Here is a 23341-nt window from a genome sequence, read left to right on the forward strand (position 1 = left end):
ATAGCTTTGCCATAGGGTTGCCAGAAGGCACATAACCAACATTTATGCTGTCCTAACATATGTTTTGGAGATGGGCATTCCTTGTGTTAATGTATAATTTTGACCAGGAAAATTAATCTTCAAGAAATAATAATCTCCTTCTCAGTACATAGATTTTTGAATCATTTAAAAATCCTTGGGAGGGTTTTGGGAATAAGTTTATAGATCCTGGGGATGTTACAATTGAGGCTTAATTTTGCTGAATTGTGCTTGCTTGCATTTGTAATTTGTTGTGTATATATATATATCCGTAGTTCCAGTCTTGATGATTTGGATGTAGACAATGGAGATGAAAGAATTTCTAAGCAGCCACATAACTGCTACGCTCCAATGTCCTTCAACTCGCCTATAGCCTTGAGTAGAAGGAGTGGTGCAGGTTCTGCAGAAACAGCCACTGAATTGGATTTTACCATGAGCAGGGCTGAATCACTTCCTTTGTCCAGCACTGTGCAGTCAAAGGTATTTATTGTTGTCATTACTCTACAAAATTAATAATAACTGAGATTACTTCGCTGATATGTGATCTTATCCATAGTTAATATGTCCACAACGATGTCATGCCATTCTTTGGGAGTTAGTTAGAGTAAAGCATTGAAGAATTCTTCATAAGAAGTGTAACTATACAGAAAACAAAATGTTCATCTAGTTTTGCAAAAGTCTTTTTTTAAAGGGCTTCTTAAAAACACCTATGAAAATTTTTAAAAAGGTGGGGAAAAAATCTGGATTGAGCTGCATTAGATGAAAATAGTTTTTCTAAATTCCTGACTATTTTCTAGGAATCAGTGTTGTCTGGAATACGATCTCGTTCATACTCCTACACATCACCCAAAATCTTACAACGGAAACTTCACTGCCCACGGGACTTCACAATATGTGATTCAAATGATGGTGAGTTTTAATACTATTTTTATGCTATATTCTCTTATTTTTACAACAGGCGGGGGTTGGTATCCTTTATTATTTCTGAGATTGAACAAAATCTCATTGAAGACCCTGGTAGTGGAGTGGGTTAAAGCACTGAGCTGCTAAACTTGCTGACCAAAAGGTCGCAGGTTTGAATCCGGGGAGCAGAGTGAGCTCCCCCTGTTAGCCCCAGCTTCTGCCAACCTAGCAGTTTGAATGAAAGCATGAAAATGTGAGTAGATCAGTAGGTACTGCTTCTGCAGGAAGGTAACGGCGCTCCATGCGGTCATGCCAGCCACATGATCTTGGAGGTGTCTATGGACAATACCGACTCTTCAGATTAGAAATTGAGATGACCCTTCCCCCCCCCCCCCCGCCCCAGTGTTGGACATGATTAGATTTAATGTCAGGGGAAAACTTTTACCTTTACCTTATCTCTAATGTGCCTGTTTGGCCAAAGCTGAATTCTCCAGGGATGAACATTCGGGTTGCCTGCAATATATTATGTCACCTTCTTGAAAAAAGAAACATTACAATACAAAATTCCTCTGTAGATGAGTAAAATATATAAATCAAAATAGTGAGGCGAAAGAGAAGGATTGCCATGTATTGATTGAAGTGGCAGGTGGTGGTGGTTCTGATATTGTCAGACCGTAAATCTACTTTCATGTTTTATTCTAGCTATTTAAGGAGTTGTCCAGGGTGTTGAACCCAGTCTCAGTAGGTTTAGTACCTTGGATAGCTCCTTTGCAATGCTGCAAACTTGGCATAGAGTCACTGCCCTGCTGATGTGGGAGCCACTAGCTATCACTTCTTGTTCAGCTCCTCTGAATAGATCCAAGGATAAATTATAAATTGTAAATAGGCATACATTCCCTCTGCATTCTGTATCTTGAATTTGTAGCCAAAATAGCATCCCAAAATGATCACAATTTAAGGAAGTGGGCAATTATTGCCATGCAAGAACTGTACATATTTTAGAATGGGAACATTGTGCTTCAGGAGAAATAGTGAAAGTTCCAGTATAATTAATTAAAACTTACTCGTATTGTTTTGTAGATCAACAAGCGTTCAACTTACCTGAACAGTTAGGAGACAAAAGGTATGTTTTCCATGTTTTTCCTTTTTTCCACACCTGTTTATGAATATGTTTAATATTCGCAATTCTTATGAAGCAAAAAGAATTATTTTAACATCTAGATTATATAACATAATACAATCAACCAAAAAAGAATCTGATGATATTTCTGTTGGTAGACCGTGAAAGCTGAATACACTACATTTTATATAAAATTAAGATTTTGCATTCCGGTTTGGAAAGTCAAACATTGTTCCTGAATCTATCCTTATAATATCCTTAACACAGTCACAGTATCTTTAAACTTAAGTGAGAGTACAGAGCTTAATGAAGGATTTACTTCTGGTATTTTTAGGATTCAGGAAGAAGAATGGGATAAGTACCTTACGCCAATGAAATCAGAATCTGAAAAATGTAAAGTCAGTCGTACTTTTAGTTTTTTGATGAACAGAATGGCCAGTACGCGAAATAAATCCAAGGTAATTTGAGATGATGTGCATGGCATAACAAAATACTTCCTTAGAGTCTTGTGAGTGCTGAATAGTTTTTTTTTATGAGAAGGGCTTCTAGTGCTATCAGCTATCAGATAAACCCATAACGTGGAAGTGTGGAAAAATTACACTTTTGGATTATAGTGTTGAGAATCTCTTAACCGACATCTCCAGTATCTACTCTGGAAGGGCATGTTCTAGGAGTTGTACTGTTGGCTGTTAACTTCTATGGTTAGTTGGGCAGAGGGCTTGTACACAAGACTAGAGGCAACTGCATCTACTTAACAACACAGCTTACTCCTTTGCCAGATCTAAGCACACTATGTAGCTCGTCCTCAGGAAGGCTATCTCACTACTAGCAAGTATTCTGCAAAGAGTTTAAATTTAGCCTGAATGTTTGTAGGTAGAATCCAACATTTTTGGTTGCATCTTGCTACTTGCTTGTAGACAATGCATAAGTGGCTAGGCAATTATGTAGCTAACGTTTGGTGGGAAGCGTGGGATTTGAAAAGTCAGCATAAACCAGTGAAGGAGATAAAGAAGCATCTACATTAGAGATCCCTAAATGTATTTATTTCTTTAGTTGAATACTTAAATAAGTAATGAATGTTAATCTATGGAATACTAATCTACCCAATTCAAAGAATGGGAAGCAAAGATTTCATAAAATCTGAGTAACTCAATTTCTTGCTATTGAAGCAATGGGTGGTTTAAAAAGGATAGAAATGCAACTGGGAGTTTATATTATATCATTGTGGCAGTTAAGAAACTTGTTTTGTCCCCCCCCCCCCTCCTCTTTGTGTTATAAAGGCAAAAAGTAAAGAAGTCAAAGAGAAGGAGAAAGTTAACAGGCACCAATTTGTTTCTGGGACTTTCACTGGGGTAATGCCATGTTTTGCCTGTGAGAAAGCACTTTTGGGGAAAGAATCCTTGCAGTGTTCTTGTAAGTAACTATACTTTGTTGTTTTCATTTGATTTACTAAATATATATAGAAAGATGCTTTCAGGAGAATGTTTTTAAAAACTTATATTTAAATATTATCTTTGTCCTTTTCTTTTTTGCAGATTGCAATGCCATTGTACACAGAAGTTGTAAGGACTGTGCTCCCGCATGTACAAAGGCAAGTTTTAAAATGTTTAAAATGTTATCGTATCTTATACTACTTCCTAGCATTTACGCCATACAGTCACTTTGTGTTAGGTAATTCAGAGTATAAGAAGTTAATTACATGTTTCAGAATAATTCCATTTAAATGAATAGCTATTACTATTCAGTAGATTTATCTAGACTTGAGTGCAGATCTGTTTAGAGCTGCTTCCTTCAGCTCCTTCAGCTCTTTTGGAAACCCACAATGGTAAGGGCCTTTCCGGTATGAATCCCTGCCCACAACAGAACCAAGCAGGTGCCAATCTTGGCTCCTCCTCCCCTATTCAACATCACAGTTTAATCTTTTTGATTTTCCATCATTTTCCTTTATTTTCTTGATTCTTTTTTATTTAGTGGGACTGACTAGGGGGACAGATGGGTGGGTGGCTTGGGAGAGTCACCCTTTTAGCTCCCCCCCCTCCTTCCCTTCCTTTCCTTTGTAAAATTCTTAAAGATAATAATAATAATAATAATATCCCAATAAACAAAAAGAAACCCCCCATTCTTTGAATACTACTAACACCTAGTTACCTCTTCTTTTGAATGGGAAGAAACAGCTTTAAAGAAGCATTAAGCCTGGAGATTGAAACATGCTCACTCCAGACATGGCCTACAGTAGAGCAAAAAGAGGGTTATATTTAAAGGAAGCCCAGGGATTTGGCTTCAGGTTGATTGTTCTTTCTTACCTGGGAAGTGGGAAGCCTCCTTAAATGCCTTGGAAAGCTATATATTTTAGTAGATTTTAATTGTATTGACTTGATGTTTTTAACTATATATAATTATTGGTTCTGCTATGTGTTTTATTATGTGTACATGGAGGCATCAAATTGTTGCTGGCTGGAAGCCGCCCTGTGTCCCCCGTTCCAGGGGGTTGAGAAGGGTGGGGTACAAATGTCCGAAATAAATAAATAAGATAAATATATAAAGCTGTGTGCATGGTGAGAGCATGCACCTGCAACCTGTCTCCTCTAGAGTAGAAAGAAACAGCTTTAATGAAGCATTAAACCCAGTCTCCTCTACAGACAGAAGGGAAAGGATCACAGAAAGAGTATTATCTTAACTCTGATTCTTTTAATCCAGTTCTTAATGAAGGATATGGAAGGGGAGCCAGTGGGAAGGTCTCCCCACAAAAGGGGCCAGGTAGGGTGCTTTCTTAACCCTGTTGCTGACATCCAGGCCCCCTTGAAGAAAAAAAAGGAAAGGCTCTCAAGTTATCCATTGCCACCAGTGGGTCAGATCTAGCCGTATTTTTTGGGCGAGGATCGAAAAAGGCTGTCTGGCTACCCACCCGTTTTGGGAGTCATGCGAAAATGAATATGGGGGGGGGGGGGGGGGTCTAATGATATCCGGCCAACAGAAATGGATCAAGGTTCAGCTGAAATACACAAGCCTAGATCTATCCACTTGCCACATAAAATAAAGAAAAACTACACTTCAACTTAGTTAATATTACAGTTTTGATTCAATTAATTTTAATGATTTTAATTGCTTTTCCAGCATAAAATAACAACTGTATTAACAGTTTCTCTCAGAATAAACATGGATATACTACTTAATGCTTTTTTAAACTTTTGTACTCTACATTGTTTTAAGTGGCTTGCAATATGAATCCAATAAATTAATACATGATAATTTGGGGGTGTGATATTTTTCTATGGGGGATTCCATTTATTCTTTCTCAGATCTACCTTACCTCTCACACATATTTCTCAAACATAATAACAAGAATAAGCCACCTCTCTCCCTCTCCCTCTCTGTCATGCATTGATAGTAGGGAGATATATGTATTATGAGGTATAGGACCCACACTGAGTAAGAAGGTTAAGCTTTAAAGTGGTGTAGTTTTCAGATATCATTTAAATGTGGTCAAACTTTGATATTTATAAGAATGTATTCTTATTTACCAGAAAAGTCAAGACAGGTGCCATATTAGGAACAGGACACAGTCTGTCCAGACAAGTAAGTATTGCAGTAAGAAAGGTATTTTTCATGTTTGAGGTATGGAAGTAAGATAAAATAATTTAGTTAGTTAGTTAGTGTCCATCCCATGATTGGGAGAACTTTTTCCATTCACAGAATGAACCAAGATCCTTTAGAGCCACCTCCTGGAAGAAGAGGGTAGGGAAGAAACCTTTGCTGGTTTCTTTTTGCAGTCCTCAACATTGTCTTCAAATGCATCCCAAAAAGGTGTCCTGACATCCCTCCATTAAGTTTGTGAGAGACAAAGTAGGGGAAGAGATTGCATAGGAAAGCACATTTGAGGATCACTTCTTTCTCCTTCAGTTGGACAAAACGTGACCCATGGATTCTGAATTGAAAATGATAGCAAATTGAAATAAAACAGAGTAACTGAGTTATTAAACATTTCCCATTCATTGTGAGTTTAACTGAATGCTTGAGAATTGGTGACCACATGTAAACAATCTATAAACCAGAACTGTGGTTCTCTGGATGTTCTTGAGTCACATAATTTCTCACCTGTGGCTATATTGCCAAGGGTTGATGAGTACTGTAGACCAGAAACATCTGGAAGTCCACAGGTATCCATTTGTTGTGTTACTGGGTATGTCACAGGCTTTTCTGCCCCTTTTTACCTTTCTTTAAGTTCTCCCATGTACAATTTAATGTGTATGAATGAATATTTTAAAACAGCAATTTTAAAGGTGTACTTTACCTCTAGATTAGATCAAACCATAGTTTGCCTACAGAACAAGGGGTAAATCAGCATTTCGTGTGTATTTGAAAATTCACACCCTTGCTGACATTAACAGAAATACTAGCTTAAGTGAATAGTTTAAATTTCTATTTTAAAACCCACAGCAAGTTATGAAAATGTGGGTTTTAAGAACAAAATATGCTTTATATCTTTGGTACTAGATGCTGTATCACTTCACTGTCTAGCACAGCGTTTCTCAACTTGGGTGTCGGGACCCCTGGGGAAGTCAGGAGAGGGTATTGGAGGGGTTGCCAAAGACCATCAGAAAACACAATATTTTCTTTTGGTCACGGGGTTCTCTGTGGGATGTTTGGCCCAATTCTATCATTGGCGGGGTTCAGAATGCTCTTTGATTGTATATGAACTATAAATGCCCACCAAAACCTTCCAGTATTTTCTGTTGGTCATGGGAGTTCTGTGTGCTAAGATTGGTTCAATTCCATTGTTAGTGGAGTTCAGAATAATCTTTGATTTTAGGTTAACTATAAATCCCAGCAACTACAATTCCCAAATGACAAAAATAATCCCCCTCCCATCCCCACCAGTATTCAAATTTGGGTGTATCGGGTATTTGTGCCAAATTTGGTCCAGTCAATGAAAATACATCCTGTATATCATATATTTACATTACAATTCATAATAGTAGCAAAATTGCAATTGTGAAGTAGCAGCAAAAAATATTTTATGTTTGGGGGACACCGCAACATGAGGAACTGTATTAAGGGACCATGGCATTAGGAAGGTTGAGAACCACTGGTCTAGCACAATTAATCCTTTCAAAACTTTAACATCTTCAAATAATAATTACATAGATGTATTTAATCTTAAATACATGTTTACTCTCATAATCATGAATAACAGAGGGCAGTTGTGTCATTCTGCTAGTTCCATGTAATCTGCACATAACCTGGCAGTGGGGGAAAGGGAGAACGCAATGGTTTTGACTTACTGCTCATTCTTAGATATGTTGCTGAGCGTATAGCTCTTGCCCAGCAATAGTAATAGATAATATTGAGCACCAACATCTCAACATGTAAAAATGTTTTTACAGACCCATCATTTAGAGACATCCCACAGCCAACATTCTCTGCAATGCAGCCATCTACCTCAACACCCATTGGATCATCTACTCTAAAAAAAGATATGTTGCAACAACAGCACTCTTTATCTAGAAGTGTTCCAAGTACTGGCATAGAAAGGTAACTGATGTTCTCTGATATGTTGCTGTTTGAGGGAATCACTTTGCATGTATGATGTGCATACCTGTGTTTAAACCCTTAGGAAATATGTATCTCCTGTGGAGCCAGATGTGGATACCAACAGCTGGAGATCTAGGTCACACTCTGAGGAACTTTTGCAATCAGTAGGGACTACTTCATCTGTTGACTCTTTGACCATTGAAGGTTCGTGAGGAACTCTAGATGAAATATTCTCCATGCAAAAATGTTTGACTTATTAATTGACAATGCAAGTTTGCTGGATTATTTTGGTATCTGTAATTAAAAAAATGTTTTCTAAGCTTGGTTCTTGTCCACCTATCTTTGGTAGCGTAACCATTCAATGGACTCCAGGTTATTTATTTATCATGTCAGAAGTGAGTTGGAGGTACAGTTATAATGTATTTAAAAACAAAATTAAGTCCAAAACTTGGCATTGTACTAAATGCCCTTTGACCAGAAACTGACCACTTGGAGTGCCTCTGGTGTCGCTGTAAGAAAATCCTCCATTGTGCATGTGGCAGGACTCAGGCTGCATTGTAGTAAATTGTCTCTGCATTGGACTCCAGGTGACCTAGGTATAGTCTTGTGATGTCCAGGCTTCCTAGCCACCAGAAACATTTCCTTTCTAAAAATTTGCTAGAGCCTTGAATGCATCTTTATGGTAACTTGTTGTGGAAGCATACTACAGAATATCCTGGCGGATGTAGGAAAATGCCCCCTCCCACTTTACTTTATTAATGTGTTATCTATATGGGAAACTGAGCTCAGAATGATTAAAAAATCCCATGTAACAACCAAGGTTGACCTGGGTGTGGCTAGGCCAGGGAAATATTTTGCTCAAGCATCTTACTGCTTCTAGCTGGAATCTTTCAGGAGCCCTGCTCTCACATTGGTGTCCTGTTTTTATAGTAAGTTCAGGAATGTATCTCCTGCAGATACGTGAGCCATACTGTATGCATACTAATATGTGAGATCTATCAATATGTCATGATCATACTTTTAAAAACCCAAGTGTTTTTTTGGGGGGGGGGGGATATCTAATTGCTGACTCAAACTTCCACATCTTCATGTTTGTTCGTATGGTTTTAAAGTATTCCATTTACTTGCTACAGATGATGTTGATGCTTCTTTATGGAGTGATCTCAGCACTGAAACGCTGGAATTTGAGGCTGAATCCTGGAGTCTTGTTGTGGACCCATCATTTTGTAACAAACAAGAAAAAGATGTTATCAAAAGACAAGATGTCATTTTTGGTCAGTGTGTTCAAGATTCTTCATCACGATACTCACATAAAATCCAATGGGATTGCCAGCGGAACAAAATGAAAATGCGCACCACTTTCGAAATCAGAGCCAAACTTATTTCTAACTTGACTGTATTTCATTCTTGGCTGATCTGTGAAAACTTGGCAACAGCATTATTCATGTAGCTTTCTGCAGGGTTCATGGCTACACTTGTGATTCTCTAGCTAGTGGCCAAGCATATTTTCATGATGATAGTTTAGGAGATGTTGTTTGATGTGATTCCATAAAAGGTTTTACTTAGTGTTTAGGCAGAGTTGAGGAAAATGCTGCAAAACGCTGCTCCTGTTAAGGGCTATAGAAAGACCTTTTCTCAGGATCCTACATTTAATTTCATTTCCCCTCCAATATTGTCTTCGGTTCTCTGGCATTCAGCCACTGTGTGCCCACTAAGCATGTTTAGTTCTTCTCAAGCCTTTCCTTTAGGTGGTTTTCCAATTCCATCAGGTATTAGACAGTATAGTCTGCCTTCCCTAAGGAAATTAGATTAGTCTCCTCTCTTTAGACCTTCCGGGTGAGTCTAAAAACATGGCTTTTCAGACAGGCCTTTGATCCTGAATAATCCATGGCCAGTGTGATGAATCATTGATAGTACTGGCCTGCACTTTGATTGATGGTTATGACAGATAGCTGGCTGGCAGATTTTTTTTGGAATTTTATAATTTTCAAATTTTTATAATTTTATTAATGAGATTTTTATGCACTGTTATCGTACTTGTGTCATTGTATTTGTACTTATGTATTGTTGTCTGCATGTGGCATTTGAAGTGCTTCTGTGAGCCATCCAGAGTTCCTTTGGAGAGATGGTGGCAGAGTAGAAAGAAAGATGATGATGATGATGATGATGATGATGATTATTATTATTATATCACCTTCTTATTGGTACAGGAGCAGTTACATAAATATTAATACTCAGAACTGACTCCTAAGCATATGGTTTGTCTTTTATTGTGTGTTTAATTTTCCTTTACTGCAGAGCTGATGCAAACCGAAGTTCATCATATCCACACCCTGTTCATTATGTCTAAAATATTCAGAAAAGGAATGAAAGAAGAATTACAGTTGGACCACAGCACAGTGGACAAAATATTTCCTTGCTTAGATGAGCTTCTAGAACTGCACCAGCAGTTTTTCTGTAAAATGAAGGAGAGACGCCAGGAATCTGCTCAGGAGGGAAGTGACAGAAACTTTATAATCACCCAAATTGGAGACGTCCTTGTTCAGCAGGTAAAACAATGAACTGAAATATACATATAAATTATATAAAAGAAGAGAAAAGGTGGAACTTTTGTAGGAAGGTAGGGAGAATAACTGGAGGTCTTAATTGTGGCAAAGCTGAGAAGAACCTCTGGCTGCCAAGGCTTAATTTGGGCCATGGCCAGTCCAGATTTAGCATGCCAGCTTTTTGGAAATATCTCCCCTTCCCCATTGATCAGAAATAACATGGATATGTTTGATGATTTGTATCATTCAAATAAATACTCTCAAATAATTTTTATTCAAATTGAGCTGCATTTTAATGATATTCTATTGTATATATTGACCATCATGGAATCATTTTATTATTTTATTACAAAGGACAGGATACTAAAAATCAATACTAAATAAATATCTCAGTGATTTATATGAGAGATGTTACTTCAGTCTGTAGATTGGCAGATACCCGGCTCAATGTAACAACGTGTAATTTGCCAGTGCATTCAGTGTGAATCATTAGCCTGTATGTTCAAGTGTAAATCTAGAAATTTAAGGCAATAACTCAACACATACAATCCAGGGCAACGTATCTGTGGATCAGTGTAAATATTGTATTTTAATTCTTATAATAATAAAAAAGACCTATTCCCAGGTGCACTGACTCTTCTTTACTCTCTCTGCTGTGGTGCTGCTTCTGACCTTCTTTTTGAATTTCTGGGTGAGATGAAAACAGCAGTAGCCAGGAACAGCTGGTCACCTATGGCAGCTGTGGTGTTTTCCTATGTCTGAAACGTGACACTCAGCTTATCCATGGGCCATATCAAAATCCATAATTTTGACCTCCAAACCTGTCCTCCACTTATAGATAACCTTAGTTTATACATGAGTATATATGGTAGAAATTCCATGATTACGGTTTAAGTAAACTGTCCCAGTCCAGCTTATCTGTCTGAACACATCTCCCTTTATGGGCCAACTAGAACACTAACATCTGCTGGGGAGGTCCTGCTAATGGTCCCACCGCCTTCGCAGGTGTGATTCGTGGGGATGAGAGACAGGGCCTTATCAGCGGTGGCCTCTCAGCTGTGGAACTCCCTCTCCTATGAGAATAGATTGTTCCCCTCCCTCCTAGCATTTAGGAAACAACTTAAGAATGGCTAGTCAAGAAGGCATTTGGTGAAGGACAGAAATATGGAAATATGGAAGTAGCTAAAGATAACCTCGGGATTGTTGGAAGGTCTAAAGGTTTTACATTGTGTCTTTAATTGTTGTTTATAGTTTTAATGGCTTTAATCTATTATCATATGTTGTTGATTTGATATGTGATGTTTTTATACATGAATTTTGCCATTGAGTATGTTGCGAACCACTTCCCCTAGGGGTGAGACAAGTGGTATATAAATGCAATAAATAAATAAATAAACTTGCTGCTTATTTCATCAGTTTTCAGAGGAGAATGCAGACAAAATGAAAGCCACGTATGGGGAATTTTGTAGTCATCAGAAGGAAGCAGTCAACCTTTTCAAAGAACTTCAGCAAAACAAAAAGTTTCAGAACTTCATTAAAGTAAGTTATCAAAACTAGCTTCGACAATACATAAAACTAGCCTTTGACAATACATAACACTAGCTGAGCTTCTACTATAGAAGAAAAATGCTTGATAGAAGTAGATGAGAGCTTTTATAGAAGAGCGGCTCAAGAAATATGTTTAGTTTCCCCTCTGCCATATGTACACTGCATGGTCTTAAGTCTCTTTTCACTCCAGTTCCATTTCATTCTCATAGGGAGGCAGTCGTGATGACTGAATGTATAGGTTTGGTATAATGATTTCAGCTAGATGAGCCATGGATGTCTTAAAATGCTATATAAATGTGAAGTATAGCTAGCTACTACTATTTTTGCCATTATGTATATATTTCAAAGAAGGAAATTTAATGCATTTAATGTGGATGCAAAAATGTTTTGGGATATTGTGTTGACTTGAAAGGGCTATATGAAGAATGCCTTCATAGTTGTATCCTTGAAGGTCAACATACTACTTTCCACAGTGGATCACAGCCTTCAGTAAGGCTTTTGTAAGGCTTCAGTAAGGCTAGTGATTGCGGTTCTTTTGTGTTTATCTTTGAAAAAGCCATTCACATTGAAGCAAAAATTCACATATTAATCAATCAACCATTTTTCACTTAGCATAGTTTTGAAAAACAGAAAGCATACACAACAAGAAGCAAAACACAACCATTTCATTCTCATAGGCGACTTCTACATTTACCAGTATTTGGAATAGCTACAGACTATCATGCCTCATTAGTATGATACTCATTTGGAAGAATTGAAAGAGATTGTTCAGCCTTTCTAAAACTAGTGTCCACCATGTATGTTAGACTGCATTTTTATTATACCCAACACATCAGAGAAGTTTGATATAGTTATTTAGTTTATTGCTTCTAGTTGAATAGTGTGGCTAAAATGAGACTAGGTTAATATGGATAGATTAAAGCAGTGATCAGAGAGGTCCTACCCCTAAAATAGAAGTGATACATGATCTGTTTATCAAACATGTTAAACAAGATTGGTATTTTAAAAACTTTCCATCTGTTTTTAAAGCTGCGAAACAGTAACCTTTTGGCCCGACGTCGTGGAATCCCAGAATGCATTCTGCTTGTCACTCAAAGAATCACAAAATACCCTGTTCTAGTTGAAAGAATATTACAGTATTCCAAAGGTGAGCAGCAGTTTCCACAAGAAATCTTCAAGTTTTATTCTGCTGATTAATATTAGCAACACTAACGTTATCTTTCTTATTCACTCTCATAAAAAACATATTGCTCTCTCAAATAAATAAAAATGATAACCTGCTGTATATTAATAGATTCAATCAACTTTCCCCACCACAAATGAGACACACACAATTTCATTTGAAGCTTTCCCAAACTTGCTAAATCCAAGGTGTATCCCTTCCAGAATGGACATTACTTTTAATGACTGATATATGGCACTTCTATGTTTTTACACTTCACCTGATTAGGAGCAGTATTTTATAGCAGTACTTCTTAAACCTTTTTTCATTTGCTACCTATTCCTGTCTGATAAATTTTTTATGCAACTCCAAGTATATAGATATATAAAATAGGTATACAATTAAACATTTACTGATAGTAAATCAGCATTTGCAAGGCTTGCTAAACAGACTGATTTTCTTCTTTGTGCCATACAGCTGAAGCATTTTCTGCAGAAATCACTGTAAACACTATACTTTTGTTGCTAACAGATTTGTGTCAATAGGTGGGGTACAGAAACCTTTTAATGTTGTCATTTTTTGTGACCCCAACATTGAGCGAGCATTTGGGGTCAGGACCCACAGTTTAAGAAGCAGTGATTTCCATTTTTAATGAGTTTTTTTATAACCTGCTCTTTGATTTTATCTGCCCCTTTCCCCCCTTTTTTTCCTTTCTCTTTCTTCTCCTTTCTTCTTTCTCTTTCTTTTCTTTCCTCTTTACTTCTCCCGTAATTGTTCCCACACTTTCCCTGTAACCTTTGGAGTTTAAATTTTATGTGCATTGAAAAAATCAATAAAAAATTATATATAAAAGAGAAAAGAAGCAGTGATTTCTAGAGCTCTGGATCCTTGAATCTGTAATGCAATAGTAAATAATTGAACCACAACAATATCAACAACCATTTCCTACCTGCTTTACCCTATGGATAGAGATTGGAAGAAACAGCAGGATTATAAATAAACAAGAGACGTACCCATAACATCAGTTTAAAAATACATTACACAATTTAAATAACACATAACACCAATATTAAATGTATTATTTATTTACTTACAGTATTTATATTCTGCCCTTCTTACCCCAAAGGGGACTCAGAACGGATCACAGAACACATATATGGCAAACATTCAATGCTGTTATACAATGACAAGCCAGACAACTGTAAATAGATAGAGGTATATAGGCTTTTCCCCATCTTTGGCATCTTGGAGGCTGTGCTTGGTTCCAGCCACCGGGGGGGGGGGCGGTGTTGTTGTCACTCCATCTTCCCTACTGAAAAAAAGTATACATGTCAAACACAATACATTCATAGTGAATACTCAGAACTTAAAATTAATCTGGACAGATGTATCAGTATATGACAAAGACTTATGTCGCACCTAACAAATAGAATGGCAGTGCCCTTGTTTAGTGCATTAGAAATGAATAATTTTAAAAACATGTTTCATGCAGGCCACCAGTTCATCTCCGCCAACCTGTGTTATTGCTGGAATCTAGAAGAATAACAGCCATATTTCAAACATGTAAAGTATGCATGTAGTGGGGAAAGTATTTGGGATTTTGAATGCAGATATTAGTGCAGTCACACAAGTTTTCATCTGTCAAAACACAAAAACCTCAAAGTAATACACTTAATTGGTATTTGCAAAAGTGGATTGCATGGTACAGAAATTAACATGAAAATAATGCCAGTATCCCTTTCCTGTGAAAATCCATTGAGATTATTAAAGGAGAAAGTCTTGCCACAGTTACTTCACTGCTTTTGTTTGCTTTTGTTTAGAAGGAAGTGAAGAACACAGAGACCTATGTAAAGCCCTTTCCCTAATCAAGGATGTGATCGCAGCAGTTGATTTACAAGTCAATGAATATGAGAAAAAGCAAAAACTGCTCGATATCTTCAGTAAGATTGAAAACAAAACATATACCAAGCTGAAAAGTGGGCATGTCTTCAGGAAACAGGATTTGCTCAAGAAGCAGAGAATGCTTTTACATGAAGGCTTAGTCTATTGGAAAACAGCTACAGGACGTTTCAAAGGTGCTCTCCCTTTTATGATTTTGATTATGATAAAGGCATGTAGTTCCTGTCTTCTGTTTTTAAAGGATTGCAAATTTACAGGGATGCTGTGAGTTTTCCGAGCTGTGCAGCCATGTTCCAGAGGTATTCTCTCCTGACGTTTCACTCACATCTATGGCAGGCATCCACAGAGGTTGTGTGGTTTATTGGAAACTAGACAACTGAGGTTTAAAGGGAAACACTAAAGAAACTTTGGACATTCCACAGATAAATAAACCTCACCTTCCTAGTTTCCAATAGACTTCACAACCTCTGAGGATGCCTGCCATAGATGTGGGTGAAACGTCAGGAGAGAATGACTCTGGAACATGGTCATACAGCCTGGAAAACTCACAGCAACCTAGTGATTCCAACCATGAAAGCCTTCGACAACACATTGCATATTTACATTTTTAATGCACAAGTTTCTGTGATAATACCATGGAAAATATTTTGCAGAATAATAGGTTTTCAATTGGATGCTTGGGGGGGGGGGGGGGGGGAATGCAAAAGTAAAACCCTCTGATTCACATACTAGCCAATTTGTACATACTGAGGCAGGCCTGTAGCCAAGATTTTGATTTGGAGTGGGTTGAGTTTGATGGGGGTGGGGGCTGAATCTGAGTGAGAGAGGATCTACCCTAGCAAACCTTTCGTATCGTTATCCCTCCCACACATATGCGATATATTGAGCATGGTGATCAGATCATGATATGAATAAACATAACAGTTTAAATAATGTACCAGTAAGCCTTCTCGCAGACCACCCTGAGAATTTCGTGGGTGGGGTTGAAGCCCCTCAAGCCTCCCCCCCCCCCCCCGGCTACATGCCTGTACTGAGGTAAACACACATTTTCACTGCTTTCTACTACTAAGTTCCCCAAAGTTAAGATCACTGAATCACTTATCCTGAAGGTGTAGTACATCTGATGCTCCAGATTCCAGTGGCTTGAGACTATCCAAATAGTTTGTTTGGTGGTCAAACATGATGAGACTTATAGGTTCTTTTACACAGTTTTACACATTTTTCCATGAAGAAGAATTCACATTTATTGTTAAACAAAAAAGAGAGAGAGAACATTTATTATATACTGTACAGTAGTTGTCTGTATATAATAAATATATTGGCCCTCACACACAGGGCCACAAAAAGTAAGGACTGTCTGGAGACTGCAACAATCTCCCATATCAGTTCCTAGACCACTAGTACAGCAGGGATGGTATTGCAGCTTTCAGCCACCAGGGGAAGCATGCTTCCAAACAAAAACTTTGCCAGGTCTTACTTTTGAGGGATGCCTTATATTTAGCAATTCAGCAAAACCTCTACTAGGTCTTATTTTCAGGGGATGTCTTATTTTTTGGGGAATCAGGGTAAGGCACTAGAGCTGTAAGAGCTCTGAATTCCCTCCCATTCCTAAACTGGTAATCTCAGGATTCCAGTAAAGTGGAATCACACTACTATAACTATGTAGTATGAAAGGGCCCTTAGGTCTAAAAGATCATATAGCTGAAGCAATACACACACACACACACACACACACACACTAGCATTAGCAAATGTCTTGGCCTAAATGATAGCCATGAGGATATTCGGCTGCCTGGAGATGACATTTCAAAGGCCACTACTGAAACTAATCCCAAAGCATGCTTCTTGGGTAGCAATCTCAGGAAAAGGGCAAATAAATACAGGAGGAGAGAGTTCAGAAGATGCTGTTGATACTCATCTCATACTAGTGATGGAGTTCTTTACATAAACAAGGAATTTTAGCAGTTTTCTTTCTGCTCTAAGCAAGTATTTGACCACCCACAATTTTCAAAGCTGGGTTATTCTGCAAAAATGTTGCCTGTTTTTTACACTTAATATATGTTGTAGTTGTTGTAGTTGTTGTTGTTTTACTGCTTTTGGTGTGTGTGCACGTGTCATACTGAAAATAGCATTTTTAGAGCAGCAAACAACTTTCTAGGACACATTGGATTCAGGGGGTTAATTTTTCATTATATTTCTTAGATAAGTTGTGAAAATTAAGTACTTTTCTTTTCCAGATACCTTAGCTCTCCTTTTGAATGATGTGATGCTATTTTTACAAGAAAAAGACCAGAAATATATTTTTGCAGCTGTGGTACGTAAATAATGTATTTGGCGTGATATTAATTAGATATTGTGTTTGCATTCAGGCTCTTTTTGTGCATCTGACAACTAGTATATGATTTTATTTTCTCTCTCTTTTGTGTTGGCCCATACAGTCATGAAGGTTGAGAATCATATTTGTTTCACTGTATATAATACACACACACGCGCACACACACACATTTCAGTTTATTTAAAGTACTTCCACGCTGCCCAGATCAGCAGAATCCTACCAAATGTGTAAATAGTTTGAAGTGGGTCTTCCATACAGGGATTAACTATCTTATTTATAGAATGTCAAAGTACTAAATAGTGGGTGTAAGCCTGCCAAAGTACTTAAAGCCCAAACCCTATGCCCATATGTCTGTGAGCATGTCCTATTATATTCAGTTGGCCATGTCTCAGGTTTTATTTATTCCATGTCAAAAGCATTGTATAAATAAATAAGTTTTTAAAAAACTGAAAAAATAAAGGGAGCACAAGCAGCTAAATAACTTTAGACCAAAAACGGGCAACACTGATCGCATTGTCTGTAGCTTTATACAATTCTTCCTCTGTACATGAGGCAGGGCATTGTGGGCAAGTATACAAATGCTTAGTTGTTTGTTCTGGTAGACACAAAGGTTGTGTATCTACTAGAATTTAACAGGTTATGTTGTTAAATATATCATCTTGATTTCAATTAAATGTATAGTGTGACCTTTGTGTCCCCTAGGGCTTGCTTTCAGAACCTGTTGTGGATACCAAAATCCGTGAATGCTTGAGTCCAATTACTATATACAATGGTGTAGTGAAATGGTATTCTTTATACAAAATGGCAAAATTAAGAATTGTCTTTTAGAATTCTTTTAAAATAGCTTCAAGCTTTGGATAGTTGAATCTATGGATGCTGTATCTTTGGATACAGAGGGCCAACTGTAAAAGGGACTGTTCTGGAACTCATTACCTCAATGTAATGATTTCTCTGGCTAGCCAACCTTGTGGCGGGAGGAGAAGGTATTTTTAAAGCCACCACAAAGGCACTTGATTGCAACACTGACAGCTCTTAACAGTACATAATTGCGGAAAATCAAATTCCCTTTAGGTTACTTGGGAAATTGCAACTAAACTCAGTGGAAACAAAATAGTTGGGTTATCTGAAAGTCTCAGTGTTGTGACCCTACATCATGGTGACTTGTGATTTCTTTTGTGTAGGACCAAAAGCCAGCTGTGATAGCCCTTCAGAAACTTATTGTGAGAGAAGTGGCCAATGAAGAAAGAGGGATGTTCCTGATTAGCGCCTCATCCACAGGACCAGAGATGTATGAAATCCATACCAATTCCAAAGAGGATCGCAGTCACTGGATGAGGGAGATTCAAGAGGCAGTGGAGAGGTAAGAGGCAAACACTGTCCACCTGGATTTTGATCTCCTTGTTGTCTGTGCCCTATGGTTTCCATATGTGTTGTGTTACAATTGCTTTTGCCTGCCGCCAGGATGGCTAGCGGTTTGCTAATTTCAGATTTGAGTTTTCTGTATGAAATTGAATGTTTTGAACAGGCATATGTGATTAATGAAGAAGGTTTGGTTACTGCAGTTTGGAAATCTTTTGAAAGTGTAACAGCTACATATTCTTGCTCTTCTGCAATAAAAACATAGAAAAACTTCAGAGCTGATCAAATTCTAAGTACCCCATCCACCCAAAGGTCCCATTGAATGCCACAAAGTCCACTCATGTTCTTCCTTCATATACCTTAGACAACAAAGGCCCAGCAAAGTTGTGAAGTGGGATTCTCAGGAGCTTTGGGTTCTGCTTTTGATAAAGTATTGTCTTGACATGGTCATAAAGGATACAATCTAAACATGCCAGAAATGAATGCAAGGAAAGCAAAATTCATAGCATGCGTCTACAAGAAATATCCTTAACATCTCAGGACATTTTATATTGTCTCTAAGCAGGATGGTAAATCTGCATGTATTTTATAGTCTGTAGGGAGTTGTAGGAAGTTTGGAAGCTGCAATTAGTTCAGAGATCGGCAGCCAGGTTACTAATTGGAGTGCTGTACCATGAAAGGACGACTCCCATGTTGCGGCATCTCCACTGGCTGCTGATCTGGTTCTGGGCTAAATACAAAGTGCTGGTCATTACCTATAAAGCCCTAAATGGTTCAGGCCCAGACTATTTGAATAGCACTTCTCTGCATATAAAACAACATGAGCACTGCAATTTGGGGAGGAGACTCTTCTCTCAGTCCCACCTCTATCCCAAGTGTGGTGGTAGGAATGAGAGAGGGGGCCTTCTCCGTGATCGCTCCCCACCTCTGGAACTCTCTCCCAAAACAACAAAAACTGCCCCTTCCCTCCTCTCCTTTAAGAAGTTGTTAAAAACTTTCTTGTGTACTCAAGCATACAGGGAGGAGGAGGATTAGCACTTTATTTAAATTTTGACTTTATCCTGATGTCCTGTTGCTAACTGTATGATATGTTTTTAATGTGTTAATTACTTCTGACCATTTTTAGAGTTCCAATTGTTTTATTTTGTATTTTTAAATTTATCAACTGCTATTGTTTTCTAAGTATATTCTGATTTTTTTCTATTTTATTGTTTATTATTTGAAGTTTTTTATTAAGTTATATTTCTCAGGCATTTAATGTTTGCCACTCTTTTATTGTTCCTTTTGGGGGATAGGGCAGTATAAAAATAAATTATTATTATTATTATTATTATTATTATTATTATTATGATACATGTATGTTGATATATTAATAGCATGAATGTGAAAGGCATAGAGATGTTTTGTTGTATCATCTACTTTGCTTATTTTGTATTACTGAAGTTGTCCGGAGGAAGAAGGAAAAATTAGCGAATCTGATGAGGATCGAAGGATAGCTGAAGCCAAATCAGCCAAATTCCAAAAATGTCAAGGTATAGCACTGCCCTAATCAATCTAGATTAAATCTTACCATAGCAAAGGTTTTAAAGATGGACAAGCATGATGCAGTCATTTGAAATCAAAATCAGAAGTAATGTCATGTCACCTCTTTTTTATTTCATTTGATGATTGGGGGTATTACTTATTTTTGATTATGGGTTGTATAGTGGTTTTTTTGGGACACACACATGTAATTGTGTTATTAAACTTTGGGATACAGATACAAGGAATGAGAGAGAAAATCGATAGCCTGGAAAAAGAAAATAGCATGAAAAAAGAAAGCTATTTAAAGTCTAAATAGGCTCTGTCTAACACCTTTAGATATAATCTCAAATTTACCTTGAGAACCTATATGTCTTTCAACAACCCAGAAAGGTCAATGTAAAAAAAGAACAACACACACACACTTCTGGGAGCCATTTCCAGACCACTATTGACAGATAAGAACTCCAAGGGGATTAATCCTGCGTGGAAGAAACTTGATGGGTAATGAGGATCTTCGAATTACAATTCATTATTTCAATCAATTCCCAAATAGTTGTTTGCCACTTATAATACAATTTCTTTTAAAAGTAATCCATTACTTTTATACTTCTTGAAAGTGTCTAGAATCCTTAATTGGTTAGAAAATAATTGATAATTGTAATTTCATCGTACTCATAAGTGAGAAATAACTGTGTGACATTAACACAACACTATGGTGTTTTATTACAGTAGTCTTAAGTAACCACGACCAACAGATCTGCAATTGCTTGGAAGAGAAGCTAAATATTTACGCAAAGCTTGGAGACATGAGTGGGTTTGAAGATGTCCATGTAGAACCACACCTGCTTATAAAACCTGACTCAGGAGAAACACCTCAGGTGGCTCCACTTCTGGCTGCAGCTCTTAAAGAAGGTAAATCTGTGTCATTCACTCTGAGATACATATCACTCTTTTCTTGCACCTTCTCCAACTTTATTGCCCAGGGACAGTGGCAACTCTCTTGGTCATGTATGAAAGCAAGCTTTCTCCATCTTCTTCTACCTAAGAAAGAAAGAAAGTGCCTATTACTCTTGATTTAAGACTATAGGTTAACTTATATCACCTTAGGTTAACCTAGGGTAAGGCTGCATTAAGGTGACCTGGATCAACCCTTTGCAGCATTTTGCTACTGAAAAAAGGGGGTAAAGGTTTTCCCTTGATATTAAGTCTAGTCTTCTCAGACTCTGCAAGACTGATCCATTTCTACATCAACTTAAGTGATCAGTGTAGAAATGAAAAATGTGCATTCCTTGCTATTAACATGTTTTTCCTGACACATACATGCCTCAGCATGGCAAACAGATTAATTTCACTAGTTGTAGAATTGCCTTTTCAAGATTTAGTCAGTCCTCCATATCTACAGACTCTGTATCCATGGATTCAACCATCCCTAGCTTTGAAATACCCCCATCCAAAAAGCAAACCTTGATTTTTGTCAGCTTATAAAAGGGACACCATGTTACTACACCACTGTAAATAATGAGACTTGAACATGCAAGGATTTTGTTATTCACTGAGGTCATGGAACCAAACTCCAGCAGAGACTGGAAGCCCACTGTATGTGGTACGCATGTCATTCCATTTTGACTTCTTCCTAGTCTTATTATAACGGACATGAATAAAACAGTCTAATTCACAGATGCTAAATTATTGACTGCCTAACTTTCATTCTCTCTGCAGCGGAAAGGCTCCACATGGCTGTAATATTATCACAAGTAAATGAAACAAATAATTCATTAGAAGGGAGCACTGGAGAACCCAGCTTGACAACTCTCAATGAAGCTGAAGTCTGTGAATCGTTCATAGATTGTTAGTAAGAGCTAATTATTGTAATCGCTCGGACAATGTATAATTGCTATGCTTTCTAATTTATTCTTTTTAAAATGTGAAGAAAAATAAGATCAACCAAAACATTATTTCATCCAAAATATTAACAGTCTGGCATGAATAATCTTTGGTATGTGTTCATGTGGAGCAGATAATGGCCAAGATTCTAGATGAGTTATGTAGTTAAGTATAGAGTATGACCTCCTTATCCATGAATTCAATATCCACAGTTTCACTTACTCAAGCTCCACAGAATTTTTCCTTCCAAAAGTGTCTCTGGGCCTCTAGGTCCTCCTGTGCAATTCTTTGGTATGCTTCTGGCCCATGTATAGTCAAAATATAGTGTTCACTAAGATCTATAGGGCATGGGCTTGGAACATATTCCCCTTGGATATAGCAGTCATACTGTATTTAGCTTATATTTAAGTATATTTAATTAGACATAAAATATAGTTAAGTAGCCTCTTGGCCTGGGTCTCTTAAATTCTGCAAGTTTGCTGGCCTGGCCTCCTAAATTCCGCTTTACCTCAGGAGAAAGCTTTCTCAGTGGCTATTCCCAGATTGGCATCCCTTCTCCTCTTTGTATGATTTAGTCAAGCCTTTGATCCTTAGAAACCAGCATGGAGACCAGGGTTCGAATCACCACTTGGCCATAAAACCCACTGGGTGACCTTGAGAAAGTAACATTCTCTCAGCCTCAGAGAAAGGCAATGGGCAAATCCCCTAAACAAACCTTGTGATCGGGATGTCTTAGGGTCACCATTGGTCAGAAACAATTTGAAGGCAAACACACACCAAAACTTTGGTTCGTAATTCATGTAGCAGGGGAGTATTTTATACACTGATCTAGTTAGTGTTTTCAGTATGTTTTAAACTGTTTAACTTTTTATGCTTTTAATATAAATATTTCTGTATTTTTTTTGAAAAAAAAAGCTTTTGTGAGATTGTAGCCATACTTTGTTCTTATTTGTTGTAGTCTTGGGCCCTGTGTTGGGAGGACGGTGGGATATAATAAATTAAATTAAATAAATAGAATAAATATTGGTGTTCCACAAATCTGAGTTCTATGTGGAAACATAACTTATGTTTTGAGAAGATCATTAAATGAGGAAAAAGTCAAAAGTTGAATACAAAATCATAGAATAATAGAATAATAGAGCTGGAAGAGACCACACAGGCCATCTAGTCAACACCCTGCCATGGAGGAAAAATACAATCAAAGGAACCCTGACAGATGGTCATCGAGTCTCTGTTTAAAGGCTTCCAAGGAAGGAGTTTTCACCATACTCTGAGGCAGAGAGTTCCACTGCTAAACAGTTCTTACAGTCAGGAAATTCTTCCTAACGTTCAGGTGGAATCTCCTTTCCTGTAATTTGAGCCCATTGCTCTGAGTCCTAGTTTCCAGGGCATCAGAAAACAAGCCTGCTTTCTCTTCCTTGTGCCATCCTTTTACATATTTTACATATAGGCTATCATGTCTCATCTCAACCTTCTCTTCTGCAGACGAAACATACCCAGCTCTTTAAGAT

General features: G+C 37.6%; 1 protein-coding gene across 2 annotated transcripts in view; it reads left to right on the plus strand.

The window, feature by feature from the left end:
- Window positions 1–23341, plus strand: part of ARHGEF28 (Rho guanine nucleotide exchange factor 28) — a 169744-nt gene that overhangs the window by 112557 nt on the left and 33846 nt on the right. For both annotated transcript variants that reach the window (XM_060761673.2, XM_060761674.2), the window contains 19 exons: window positions 294–498; window positions 816–927; window positions 2002–2044; window positions 2376–2499; window positions 3322–3454; window positions 3577–3632; window positions 5566–5617; window positions 7426–7573; window positions 7656–7777; window positions 8707–8847; window positions 9872–10122; window positions 11536–11658; window positions 12697–12814; window positions 14650–14904; window positions 16966–17042; window positions 18245–18423; window positions 19866–19954; window positions 20676–20858; window positions 21666–21794. In XM_060761673.2, coding sequence (XP_060617656.2) covers window positions 294–498; window positions 816–927; window positions 2002–2044; window positions 2376–2499; window positions 3322–3454; window positions 3577–3632; window positions 5566–5617; window positions 7426–7573; window positions 7656–7777; window positions 8707–8847; window positions 9872–10122; window positions 11536–11658; window positions 12697–12814; window positions 14650–14904; window positions 16966–17042; window positions 18245–18423; window positions 19866–19954; window positions 20676–20858; window positions 21666–21794 — 2540 coding nt within the window. The remainder of the gene's footprint in view (window positions 1–293; window positions 499–815; window positions 928–2001; window positions 2045–2375; window positions 2500–3321; window positions 3455–3576; window positions 3633–5565; window positions 5618–7425; window positions 7574–7655; window positions 7778–8706; window positions 8848–9871; window positions 10123–11535; window positions 11659–12696; window positions 12815–14649; window positions 14905–16965; window positions 17043–18244; window positions 18424–19865; window positions 19955–20675; window positions 20859–21665; window positions 21795–23341) is intronic.

This window comes from Anolis sagrei, chromosome 2, assembly GCF_037176765.1.
Source record: "Anolis sagrei isolate rAnoSag1 chromosome 2, rAnoSag1.mat, whole genome shotgun sequence".
NCBI lineage: Eukaryota > Metazoa > Chordata > Lepidosauria > Squamata > Dactyloidae > Anolis > Anolis sagrei.